Source organism: Polyodon spathula, chromosome 2 (assembly GCF_017654505.1).
Source record: "Polyodon spathula isolate WHYD16114869_AA chromosome 2, ASM1765450v1, whole genome shotgun sequence".
Lineage (NCBI taxonomy): Eukaryota > Metazoa > Chordata > Actinopteri > Acipenseriformes > Polyodontidae > Polyodon > Polyodon spathula.
Window position 1 is genome coordinate 99,562,630 of NC_054535.1, and position 13,639 is coordinate 99,576,268.

The following is a 13,639-nucleotide window of genomic DNA, read 5'->3' on the forward strand; positions in this document are numbered from 1 at the left end:
TTCAAAATGATCTAGACAAGATTCAGAACTGGGCAGACACATGGCAAATGACATTTAATAGAGAAAAGTGTAAGGTACTGCACGCAGGAAATAAAAATGTACATTATAAATATCATATGGGAGATACTTAAATTGAAGGAGGAATCTATGAAAAAGACCTAGGAGTTTTTGTTGACTCAGAAATGTCTTCATCTAGACAATGTGGGGAAGCTATAAAAAAGGCTAACAAGATGCTCGGATACATTGTGAAAAGTGTTGAATTTAAATCAAGGGAAGTAATGTTAAAACTGTACAATGCACTAGTAAGACCTCATCTTGAATATTGTGTGCAGTTCTGGTCACCTCGCTATAAAAAAGATATTGCTGCTCTAGAAAGAGTGCAAAGAAGAGCGACCAGAATTATTCCGGGCTTAAAAGGCATGTCATATGCAGACAGGCTAAAAGAATTGAATCTGTTCAGTCTTGAACAAAGAAGACTACGTGGCGACCTAATTCAAGCATTCAAAATTCTAAAAGGTATTGACAGTGTCGACCCAAGGGACTTTTTCAGCCTGAAAAAAGAAACAAGGACCAGGGGTCACAAATGGAGTTTAGAAAAAGGGGCATTCAGAACAGAAAATAGGAGACACTTTTTTACACAGAGAATTGTGAGGGTCTGGAATCAACTCCCCAGTAATGTTGTTGAAGCTGACACCCTGGGATCCTTCAAGAAGCTGCTTGATGAGATTTTGGGATCAATAAGCTACTAACAACCAAACGAGCAAGATGGGCCGAATGGCCTCCTCTCGTTTGTAAACTTTCTTATGTTCTTATGTTCTTATATACAAAACAACTGATACAGCAAGTGTATGAGCAGAGCCCTTCACAACACTATACACAAAACAACTGATACAGCAAGTGTATGAGCAGAGCCCTTCACACCACACTATATACAAAACAACTGATACAGCAAGTGTATGAGCAGAGCCCTTCACAACACTATACACAAAACAACTGATACAGCAAGTGTATGAGCAGAGCCCTTCACAACACTATACACAAAATAAATATGGAAATGAATTTCAGAACTGTACAATATTTGTGATGCTTCTTACTGTTTAGCCTGGAGTATAATAACATTTTCCATATGCTTAACAGATTAAGTAACAAATGAAAGAAAGAGCAGAAGCTGTATTTATGTAATATAATCATAATAATATAGCTAAAGAAAAAATGTAAACAGGTAGATGACAGATACAATTTCCCAGATAAAATTACAAAGTAACTTAATGGTAAAATATGTTCAAATTGAATTCCCCCTGTGTCTCCAATGCACTATATTATTAGGCCTACAGGTGTTCATACAAATTTCTTTATCAGTTTCATTTTTTTACAGCTACTTTTTTAGATTAGCCCCATAGTAAAAGTGTCCTATAGTCCTACAGTAAAAGCAAGTGTAATACAGCACAGTAAAAGCATGGTAAAGCAAATGAAAAACATTGCAAACCATATGTATAGTATAACAAAGACACTGGAAAACGGCAATTCAGTAGCACTATTTTAATATATATTTTTTGTTGGTGGTGTACCAAAGCAAATACATTATTATCAACATCTTCTGTAGCAGCCCAGCCAAACATAATGTATTTGGTGTCCATGAGCAAACCAAATGAAAATGATTCCAGAGATAACAAAGCATGATGGTTCTGCAAGGGTATTTAAAAAAATTGGTGAGTTAAGCCAAAAGTAACTTGGGAGTTAAGCCAAAAGTAACTTCCCTCTGTCTCGATGAGTGTTTGCAGAATCACATGCTGTAGCCTACACTGCAGCTGGCATTCACAGACAGTCTCTGAGGGTTTTGTATACTGTATACTATAGGACAGACAGTTAGTTTATGGCTACTTCTTCAAATCCTGCTCACTGAACTCATCGGGGCATTATCATCATCTTTGACTTGAAGTCTTTTAGAGTTTATTACATCACTGTCTACAGAAAACGAATGCTGTGTTTGTAGGTCTTCAGGGGAATTATAGTGTTGGGTCTAAATCAAACTATCTATATATGCTCCACTGCCGAACATACCGTACCCTAGTTTACAATCCTGGATTATAATAGAATTGTGAATGAAAAATGAATTACTCTTACGTCACAGTCTTTCTTTTAGTGCTATGACGAGCTAAAAAAAAAAAAAAAAAAAAAAAAACCTTTACAATATTATTCTCTCTCTCCCCCCCCCCCCCCCCCCCCCCCCCCCCACCCCCCGCCCCCCCCCACCCCCAACACACACAGTGAACAATCTGCCCTTCTGAATGCTTCTGTCAACATTTAACTCACTGGTTCATCGTTCTCAATGCAGATGTACATTTGTCCCACACTGTCTCCAATAAGAAAATCTGATCCTGCCCATGGGTTGGTCTATTTGAACCCCATGAGACTGGAACGTCAGCAGCCAATCCGGAAGCAGGAAAGACATGTTATACCGACAAACGTGCACTACCGTGCATGCTGAAATGTATCAAACACAAACGACTCTGGCACAAAAACCACTGAAAGAGGAGGTGGCTGAGTAATCTAATCATGAATACATCTGAGAAACTACATGATTTATTTAGCACTGATAGAAAATGCACTTCATGAAATACAAGGCCCACATGACACACGTCCTCACAGCCCCATTCATAAAAACACATCAAGGTATGAATGCCTGTATCCCTCACATTATGTTGCTTCATTCATACAACTTAATTCTGTACATTGATATTGGGGGCCTACGGTGGCTGATCTCCTTACCACACATTTAATTCAATAAGCCACCTTCCAGCTCCTCCTTTCCCTTTCAGTATAGAATGTAAATTCAATTCAAGAAGCCACTTTCCAGCACCACCTCTCCCTCTCAGTCAAGACCAGCTGCTCCTCACTCCAAATGTGTAAAATAGTTAATGGCACTGAGCCAGAACTGGGAAATGTACCTCTGGGGCATATTCCCAGTGTTTCTATAGCCCTTTCCACATAGACAGAGGAAAAGACATTCTGTTGACGGATGTGAAAACTTCAACATTACATTCCAGTCGCAACTCCTAAAAACATTTCACAGCACTTACAGCACACAGACTAATGTAGGCTTTTAGCAGGAACATTCAGTACATTGCTTGAACTTTGTTTTCATCCTGGCTTTAATCACTTCATAAGGACATTTCTTCCACTGCTATGCCCACCAACTGGGTAAAACACAACAATCCAATTACTCTGTTACAAGGGTTTTGTAAACATTGCCGCGGCCAGTAATTACAAAGCCCTTAAACGCTAAGAAATGCACCTCTTTCTTATTTTCCAATCCAATATAAATCAAGGATATACTAAACTAGCACTGAAGTTCTCTTCTTCATGGCTGCTGTCTAAACTGCACAGAGAGCACAATACATTCCTGTTTTCATCTTCAAGCAGCCAGTCTTACAGGGGAGCTTGCTTAGCAGGAGGACACACACACACACACACACATGCTCTCTCTTCACTAACTCGCATGCTCTAGGTACAAACATGGAACACCCTCCTTTCGAGGTGTGTAGTTTTCAATTAGAGATTGCATTCAACAGAAATATCTTGCATGTGTAATTGAATTGTAGACAAGGGCTGGACGCCAATCGCAAACCATATGGTTCAAAGACAACATCTTACCATTCAAATGAATTCATTCTGCAGTCCAGAGTCAAGTTCTGCATCAGGTCGGGTACCGCGGGTGACCCACAAAAGCGGGTCGGGTTCAGGTCGGAATGTAAACTTTTTCGTGGTTTGCGGTTCGGGTGTGGGTCAAAAAAATTTAATTTTTGGGTCAGGCTCGGGTCTGAATTTGAATCACCAAAAACATTTTCTGTCCTCTCAGCGTACAGGTCTGTAACCATTTCCCCAAATAGATTACTAGAAGGTAAATGTACCGGTATTTCCTGCACTAAAGCAGGAGGCGATTGCAGTGTTCTCGGGGTTTGTATTGCCCCTTGTTTGATACGTCGCAAGATCCTTTTATCACGTCTGCTTGGTGTTATTAAAAATGCCGGTGGACGAGGTGAAACAAAACACAGCATTGAGTTTATATCATGGTGTGGATAATAGTTTGACAGGTAAATCAGAAGTGTGGAATTCTTATGGAATTACAGCGAATGAAAATAATGAACATGTGACTGGGTTCGTTGCTTGTAAAACCTGTGATTGTGTTTTTGTGAACAGCAGCCACAAAACTGGTACATCTCTGCGAAAGCACAGGTGTAGCTCCCTTTCAACTGGTGGAACAAAAGCAATAGACAGGTATTTTATGAGTAGATATAGTTAATATGTTACAATGTTAAAATATATCCAGACCGCTAGAGAAAGCTACCATATTGTATAGCCTATTGTATAAACTCAATCTGTGGAGAATGGCCGCGATAGCTGTGTGTGAATGTGACAATCTGTTGACGCAGGCAGTAGGTAAAGGACAAACACTTGCGGGTTTGGGTCGGGTTGCAGGTTATTAAAGTGGGTCGGGTCGTCTCGAGACGCTGGTAAGAAGACAGTGCTGCAGCAGGTTGCGGGTTTGGTTCAGGTCCTGTAGTAGCGGGTCCGGGTCGGAAGTGGGTCACAAAAATCGGGAGGTAAATATGTATCTTATGCGGAGGTCAGTATTGTTATAGCTCATCAGCCACTAGGAAGAGACCCGTTACCAGTACTGGGCACGTTACTGAAAAAAAGTTACTTATTACTCGTTTCTTCAGAAAAAATGAATATAATGTCTTTACTTATTACTAGCGTGTTATATTACTCATATTTATTTCTCTTTTCTTGTCCTATGAAACAGTTGTTTGTGACTATTGTTTACTGTATAAGTCTGGTAAGTCATTCATTAAATGTGTCAAACAAGTTTTAAAATTGTTTGTAGTATAATAAACAAACAAACAACTGTTAATAATGTACCGTCAACTGTAATCACTTCAATACATGTGACTGTGCAGAAGCCATAAGGAGTGAAAAAACAAAAAAGCAACTGAAGTTACATAAAGGCTTTTTATAAGAGAATAGTGAGCGTTAGTTACTTTGCATAAATGACTTAACATAATGCAATAGATACACGTGTGTATTTTGTAGATACATATTATACAGCTATGCACCAATTATACTGTAGTATTTTTCGTATGCAGGCAATTTACAATTCTTCAATGCGTACATTCAGTCAAACTATTTTAAACTTTTTGTCCTTGTTGTATCGCATCAAAAGTAGGTTACTGAAGAAGCAGCTGTCCATGTACCTGTCCGGATCTCTGATGTGACTTTACTAAGCGCTGTACTCAAGCCAGACGATCCTGATTGTGAGCACACAGGCAATGAGAGCTGTATGTTCAGGGTTTCTATGTGTTCATGGAAAATAGCAGACATCTTTAAGGACAGCTGTAAGCCAAGTTGTTTTTGGTTTGACGGTGTGTCGTGCTGACCGAAAATAAAATGGAGACCAGCTCACGTTTACAGTAACTGAACAGAAAGTACTTCTTTGGCTTAAAACAAGAGACACGGTAACGAGACAAGCTTGTTTATTTTTTCTGTAACATTACTCCTCCCATCACAAATGGAACCTTGTTATTGACAAAAGTAATATTATTACAGTACTGCGTTACTCCAACTCTTCCCGTTACACATGCTACAGTATATAAACACAAATATTAAAATAGAAATACAAAAACTACTATTATTTTACCGTTATACTTCAACATACAAATTATGTTTGTTTTAGGTATTTAAATGTCTATTGGGAGGCTTTAAGTGACCAAAAAAGAAAATTAAATCCTTTCCTTTACTTTAAAAGGGCAATCAAATCTACAGGATGCTTTGAAGTGTTATCCAAAGTCCTATTAGCAGGTCTTTCATCAGTGGTGAAGCCTTGCAGAGCCTGTAGTTACTATTGGCTGATATAAATACAGAGGGGGCAGTAGGGGATTACATAGAAAATATTTTTCAGCAGCAGCCGATCAAGTGCTCACAGAATTGTTTCATTTTCATATGAATACCCACTTCCTTCCTTTCCAGTGGAGCCTAAACTATGCCAAAGGAGATGTGTTTATTAGAATAAAGCTTCCTAATCCATTACAGAAAGTTGTGCACAAAAGGTGTACAAAGTATACTTGGGCCAGTAGCATTTCAATAAGTCTCTATTCTTGATACACTACTGTTGAAATATGGGAAAGACAAAGTGCTCGAGGCCTGCTCGTCTTGCCCTTGCAGTCGTTTACTATACTCCCAAAGAGCTGAAGTCTAGAACACTTTACTGTTGTCAAATTAATGCAATGACTGTACATGTACCATTGTTGCCTTGTGCTATCAGTGGCTATGTTTACAACACAAATAGAGGTAGCTTGCAATGGTAGTGATTATGTTATTCCTGAATAGAAGAATCCACCTGATCCTGTCTCTCTTTAATTTGACATGGGTTTACCCCAGAGGGTTGTAGTGTACAAGGTAGATTTGTATTTGGACTAGTTTGAATTGTAATTATAATATCTTACTTGAATTCAAAATCATGTAGGACTCACCAATAATCGCAAGGAACAGTTTTATAAGAAATAAAACTAAATGTGCAACAACTAAAGTAATACAGAAAGGAAAAAATAACTAAAGTAGTACAAAAAAGAAAATATGAACAACGACACCCCACTCCCGATAGCTGATTAGAGATCCGAATCAATCTATGGGAGATTCCTTTACAGGTTACAACCACACTCCTGACAGTTATTTAAGACGGAGGTTAGTCTTAACAGGGGTATCGATAGTAACACAAATATTTACTTTCGTTAATATTTGATAATCAAAGCATTGTTAAAATCAGTCTCCTATATACAGTGGTCTGTAGAAGTATTCACCCCCTACCAATAATGTCACATTTTGTTGAATTACAAATAACACTATGTAACACAATTTTTGTTCCTGGGTAGTAAGTGTTATTTCCAAATTGCTTATGCCTCAAAAGTATAGAAAATGGCTATTATCCCCCACAAACTTTGCTTTTGTGACCTGGACAGTGATATTTTGAAATTTACCTATTTCCAATGAGAAAACAGGCGAATTTGTGTCTTTTTGTTCACATAAAGTCAGAAAAAAACAACATATGAATCCAAATTAACATGTATTTATACTAAAGTAATACAAAAATGACTACAAAAGATTTAGAAGTGAGTAGTTTTCAAGATCTACGATTATACTGTAAATCACTTTCATGAATCAGCCCCCAAATGTAGTCTCCCATCATGTTCTCGTTATACTGTCCTTGGTAGCGGCGTTCAAAGTCCAGTATATCCTGGTGGAAGCGCTCGCCTTGCTCCTCCGAGTACGCTCCCATGTTCTCCTTGAATTTATCAAGATGAGCATCAAGGATATGGACTTTGAGGGACATCCTACAGCCCATTGTGCCGTAGTTCTTCACCAGAGTCTCAACCAGCTCCACATAGTTTTCGGCCTTGTGATTGCCCAGGAAGCCCCGAACCACTGCGACAAAGCTGATCCAAGGTGCTTTCTCCTTACTAGTGAGCTTCTTGGGGAATTCATTGCACTCCAGGATCTTCTTTATCTGTGGTCCGACGAAGACACCGGCTTTGACCTTTGCCTCAGACAGCTTAGGGAAGAAGTCTTGAAGGTACTTGAAGGCTGCCGACTCCTTTTCTAGAGCTCTGACAAATTGTTTCATAAGGCCCAATTTGATGTGCAGTGGTGGCATCAGCACCTTCTGGGGGTCCACCAGTGGCTCCCACTTGACGCTGTTCCTCCACACAGAGAACTCGGTCCGCTGTGTCCAGTCCCGCCTGTGGTAGTGCGCCTTGGTGTCCCTGCTGTCCCAAAGGCAAAGATAGCAGGGAAACTTGGTAAAACCGTCTTGGAGACCCATCAGGAATGCCATCATTGCAATCTCTTGATGCCATCTCAGAAAAATGCAGATATGTATCCACTTTGGCAGCTGGAACTAAACTGAACTGGTGGGCTTAAGGTCCCTGTATTTATACCACTATTTATATTCCTGGAAAGTTCTAGAAGTTACTCCAAGTTTACTCAGCATTGAATCTATCCGGAATGTTCTGGAAAATAGGTAAATTTCAAAATATCACTGTCCTGGTCACAAAAGCAAAGTTTGTGGGGAATATAGCCATTTTCTATACTTTTGAGGCATAAGCAATTAGGAAATAACACTTACTACCCAGGAACCAAAAAAAAAAAAAAAAAAAATTGTTACACGGTGTAATCTATGCATAGTTTTTCAAACAAACTTTTTTTTATTCAAAGCTGTAGTGGTTACACTGAACACTGTTATATGAGAAGGAGGTTAAATGTCAGCAAATCTTGCACAGAAAATGTACAAAATGAAATGTACTGGTTGTATAAGTATTTAGCAACTTAAGTCAGTACATAGTAGAATCACATTTTGAAGCAATTACTGCTGTGAGTCTTTTTGGATAGGTCTCTACTAGCTTTGCACAGTAGGATGGTGACATTTTTGCCCATTCTTTACGGGAAAATTGCTCCAGTTCTGATAAATTTGTTGGGAATCATCAATGGACTGCAATCTTCAGGTCTTTCCATAGAGTTTCGATTGGATTCAAGTCAGGACTTGGACTGGGCCTCTCAAGAACACTAATTCTCTTCTTGTTCAGCCACTCCAGTGTGGCTTTGGCTTTGTGCTTCGGGTCATTGTCCTGCTGAAATGTGAATTTCCTCCCCAGTTTGCTCAGTTTGGGAGGGCGACCTGATCTGGGTAGTGTCTGGGTGATATAATGCATCTTCCACTTTTTAATAAGGGACTTCACTGTGCCGAGAGGGATAATCAGTGCCTGTGAAATTTTCTTATACCCTTCTGCTCTGTGCCTCTGTACCACTTTATCCCTGACTTATTTTGAAAGCTCCTTGGTATTCATGGTTGCTTTGTTGGATCACTATGTGAGTTGCAGCTTGAAAGTCTTTATGTACTTGAGGGAAATTATCTTCAAGTTAAACCACTTTGAGTTCACACAGGCTGAAACCATTTCAAACAAATCATTTGCACCTGAGCTGATTTATGGCTGTAGTAGCAAAGGGGTTGAATACTTATGCAACTGAGATTAATATTTTTTTTTTTTTTCTGCACCTCTTACTTGTTTATATTCTATATACTTTTTTTAACTTTATCAATGTGAAGTAATTTGTGTAGATTCTACATGTAAAGTGTAATTTGAAAGTGTTGTGGAGTACGCTCGGGTGCCAACAAAGTGTGAATACTTCTGCAGACCACTGTATATTTTAGTTCAGAATGCACTTCTCACTTCTCAGATGGACACTCTTTGCATCCAGACAACCTATCAAGAATTATCTATTATCAAGACAGCTAAATCTGGATTCTAGCTTTAAACGCAGAACAATAACCCTTGTAAAACTCACATCAATTTGCTGCTAGAGACTGGAAAATGCTGGCACATGTTGCTCAACGGCTTATTTTTCCACCTCAGATTGCCACCACTAACCTTCGACTAGACATTGTCTTGTGATCTGGATCAGCACACCTTGTTTACCTGGTAAAGTTAACAGTGCCATGAGAGGATGCTGTGGATGAGGCGTATGAGAGGAAGAAACTTTGGTATGCTCAACTAGCTACTGAAGCGGATCAGCAAGGATGAAGAGTCCAGGTTTACTCAGTGCAGGTGGGTTGTCAGGGATTTGTGGCACACTCTACAACCCGGTTTCTCAGGGATGCCGGGTTCAGTGGCCAAGAGTTGCGTTGCACTGTGAAGAACTTATCGCAAGCAGCAGAAAGTTCAAAGAGGATAAAACACTATGTGTTGAATACTTAACCGATTTTTGTTACCTCTTCAGCTGATCCATGTCTTCAACAAAACAGGCGCTCGAAGGCTCTCCTGTTGTCAGAGAAATTCCAGGTTCTGGGGTCTGTCTTCTTTACTTTTTGTGTCTCCTTACCAGAGCAATAAAAAAATGATTTGCAAAAACAAGAGTCATTAACTATTTAGGTATTCCACTGAAACAGCAAATCCTCCACAAAATGTGCACTCTTCGTCCGGGTATATCTGGGATACTCCACCGCAGATTCTGGCACGGCTAGCTAATACAAGACTGAATATATTTCAATCTGTCGACTTCAAATGTTCATCCAACTCTTTCTCCAGTGATCAATCGGGGCTATGTTAGAGATTTGATTACAAGTACTTTTAGGATTTTAGACGTCTTACACTGTGGACTCCCACACCAAAGACAAACACTAGAGTACTTATCTAGTATTATATCTTCCGAAAACGGTACCTCTATTCAAGCCGGTCGCAGGCTGGGTCTTCAGATTGTCAAAGTTCAGAGATTTGTTTGTGTGTCAAGAGCCGTGGGGTCCATGTCGGGAGCCCTCATTGAATTTTGGGCTGTGCCTGAGTTCACATGGAGTGTTTTCCCATTGGCTGTTCTCTTTCCGAGACAGTCCAGTGTTCTCAATTAGTCCCACTGTCGGCTGCATTTATGAGGGCTACTGTTCTCTCTCAGGGGTATCAAGACATTCAAAATCGTCTGGCTTTGTTCAACGATAGTGAAGATAAACCACTTGTCCAGTATTTTAGTTTACAACTCTTTTTAAAAGCATTCTTTTTGAGTGGGGGAGTTTGTGACAAGAAACCAAGTAGACACAGAGAATGGCTTTGGACCCCCCCTCTCTATATACCATTTCTGTTAATTGCACAGAAAGACTGATATTATGACCAAATCTAACGCTACAGGGTATTACTGTTACATGCCATCATACTGTACAATAATGTAGCTATTGGTATAGGCCTACCGTTCGAAAGCTTGAAATCAGAACCGTGGTTGTGGTTTCATTTTTTGTTTCACTATATATTCTAGTTTTTTAGATATCCTGAAGTGGTTTGTACACAACATGGGATCTTGGGGAAAAGGATGCAATGAGATTAAAAATAAATCCAAAGTGGTAAAGCTGCAGACTGCAAGCCATGCAATTATTAGATTGAAGCCATGCTAAGTCCACCAGCATACTGAACAGTACTCAGAATGAGGACAGACTTTACTCTGTACAAAACCCCTGTGTATTCTACATTTTAAGTTTACTCTCGAAGGCAAGAAACAATATTTAAATAAAACTCTCCATCTCTTAACTGCGACCATTTGCCATCCCGAAGGATTCGGAGCGACTTGACAGAATTGTGTCTCGTAAGCTCAGCACATATGCTATAGCTATAACAATGCAAAGAACACAGATATTTAACTACCTGTTTAAACCACAGGGTTGGAATTCTTTCCCATAGGCCGCCACTGTGATGAATTGGCATCTCAGAGCACTTAATGGAAAGGCAAGGGCTGGATGCAAACTGTAAACATGCAATTCCAGAGGTATTCTTAACACAACAGCTGCAGGGAGGAGCAATTCATTACATTATGTGGCAAAAGAAAAAACTAAAAGAGAAAAGCACAACAGAACCAATGCACACAAAGGAGAGAACCTAAAAAGGGAGCAAACACACAAATAGCAAAGCTCCAAAGCCTGGAAATATTATTAAAATAACTTTGACTTCTGCTTCAGAAATGCCCAGATAAAACTAGTGCAGACAATGCAATGACTACTACTAATGTTTTCCCTAATAACTGGATGAGGAATGTGTGTATGTCTGTATGATGATCCCTTTCTAAACTTCTGATCATGACGTACAGCAATATGACTCAGCTAGTTGGAGGGTTAGTTAGAGAAAAAAAAAAAAAAAACACAACATCAAAAAGGTCCCATCATGTATGCAGAGGATGTTTTTTTCCTTTTAAATTAACATTAAACCCACTGAAACCCACCAATCGCGCTAGGTAATTTAAGATGAAAGAACAATGCATCAAGGTAAATAGCTCGGTAGTTAAGTGTAGTTACAGCTGGAAGTCTGCAACCTCATTTACTGGACTGTATAACTTCCCAGCAGTTCATACAATGACTTTTTAAAGCCACATTCTTCATTTGATTAACTATCTCCTGTAGTAACAAAGCCCTGTAAGAAGTCACCCTCACGGACTGTACTAGATCAAGTTATGAAAATGCAAAACAGCAGCTCTGGTGTTTTCAAACAGCTTACAATTACCTGTAGAGTTTCTTTGGAAATTAGTTTGATGGTTTAAAAATCATAAAATCAACACACAATTATGCTAATTGGCAGCCCGCATAAGAGAGGCACAGGAGCTACTAAAAGGGGAAATTGTCACTCACAAAATCCGCAAGCACCAAAAAACTATATTACAAATATGAAATAATGTGTTGTCTCTGTTTTCAGTTCGCAAGTGGTTTCCAAGCAACAGGTTTCTTTTGTTATGATTCGGGAATCTGGGCAGAAGCAGAGTGCAGTCATTGCCAAAAAAATGTTTTTTTTTTTTTTTTTTTTTTTTTTTTTTTTGTACTTTAAGGCAAATCGCAAAAGTGGATGAAAGTCAGTATAAATGTACATGTTTATACTCAACTGCATTGAAAATGAATGCAACACATGCTTTGTTCATGAGGGGAACGTGGTCTGGTGATACTATAATGCTATCCAGTGGTGCGTTACCTTTATCTGCTGTCTCCTCAGCATAGCCAGCTCTCTCATGTCCCTGAAAGGCTGCAGCAGGTACTGGTACAATTCAGTGGTCGCTTCCACTAGGCTATTATAGGCCTCGTCTTCAGATGCATAGATGTCCAAAAGATCAACCATGCTCTCTGTCGTCTTGTGTTTCTCCAGGAGCTGAAATTACAAATCAAACAACAAAGGTGAGTGGGCGGAGCACATAAAACACACTTTCAAAGACGAATTTGTCATGAGCAGCTGTTCACAGGCACTGGTTCCCATGACTGGAAAGTTTTCAATATGGTTCTAGTCAACATTCATACTAGGCCTAACTATGAAAATACACAGTGCTGGAAAAAAAAAAAAAGATCTAAATCTACAGTCTATCATTGATTCGTTTCCTAATTCTATGTGCATACATTATAGCTAACCCTTGAACTAAGAACACTATGCAAAGTATTTCCCTCACAAGGTGCACAGTAACAGATGGCAGATTCCTCCTGATGGGCGCTACCCTTGAGAACCACACAAAACACACCCTTGAGAGCACAATAATGTCACCGTTTGAAGGCATTTGTTCCTGCTGGCACTAGTTATTCTTGGACAGAATTAATAACAAACAGAACGTCGTCCCCGGGTCTGTAAGGGGTCACAGTTTTCCTTGCCAATTAGTGATCTGTACTCAAGTTTTTATCATGTATCAAAACAACCTACAAAACGGGAAAAATAATTCTCTAGTATTCCAGGAATAAGGACTACCAAATATCCTGAAAAACCACAAGCTAATCTCCATGTGACCTTGCAAAGGGTGCAACGTTATGACATGAAGAGTACATCTGGAAAAACAAAAGGACTGAAAATTGAGCAGAACAACAGAGTCAGTATTGGAACTGTTGTGTTTATGCAGTTGAAGCATTTTAATTATTAATCTGGTATTAAAATTTACAAAGACAAAATAATTACTGTATAGAACATTTACAGTAACCACTGCTTCATGCTGAGCAACGATAAAGAAGCAATGAAAGCAGGTATACTATTCTGATGATGTAGCTACTGGATCCACTATCCCTGGTGCCACAAACAGGATTTTTCTTTGCTAG

General features: G+C 39.3%; 1 protein-coding gene across 1 annotated transcript in view; it reads right to left on the reverse strand.

The window, feature by feature from the left end:
• jmy (junction mediating and regulatory protein, p53 cofactor) overlaps positions 1-13,639 on the reverse strand; it is a 42,595-nt gene that overhangs the window by 18,279 nt on the left and 10,677 nt on the right. Inside the window, exon 3 of the mRNA XM_041236653.1 lies at positions 12,543-12,716. Coding sequence (XP_041092587.1) covers positions 12,543-12,716 — 174 coding nt within the window. The remainder of the gene's footprint in view (positions 1-12,542; positions 12,717-13,639) is intronic.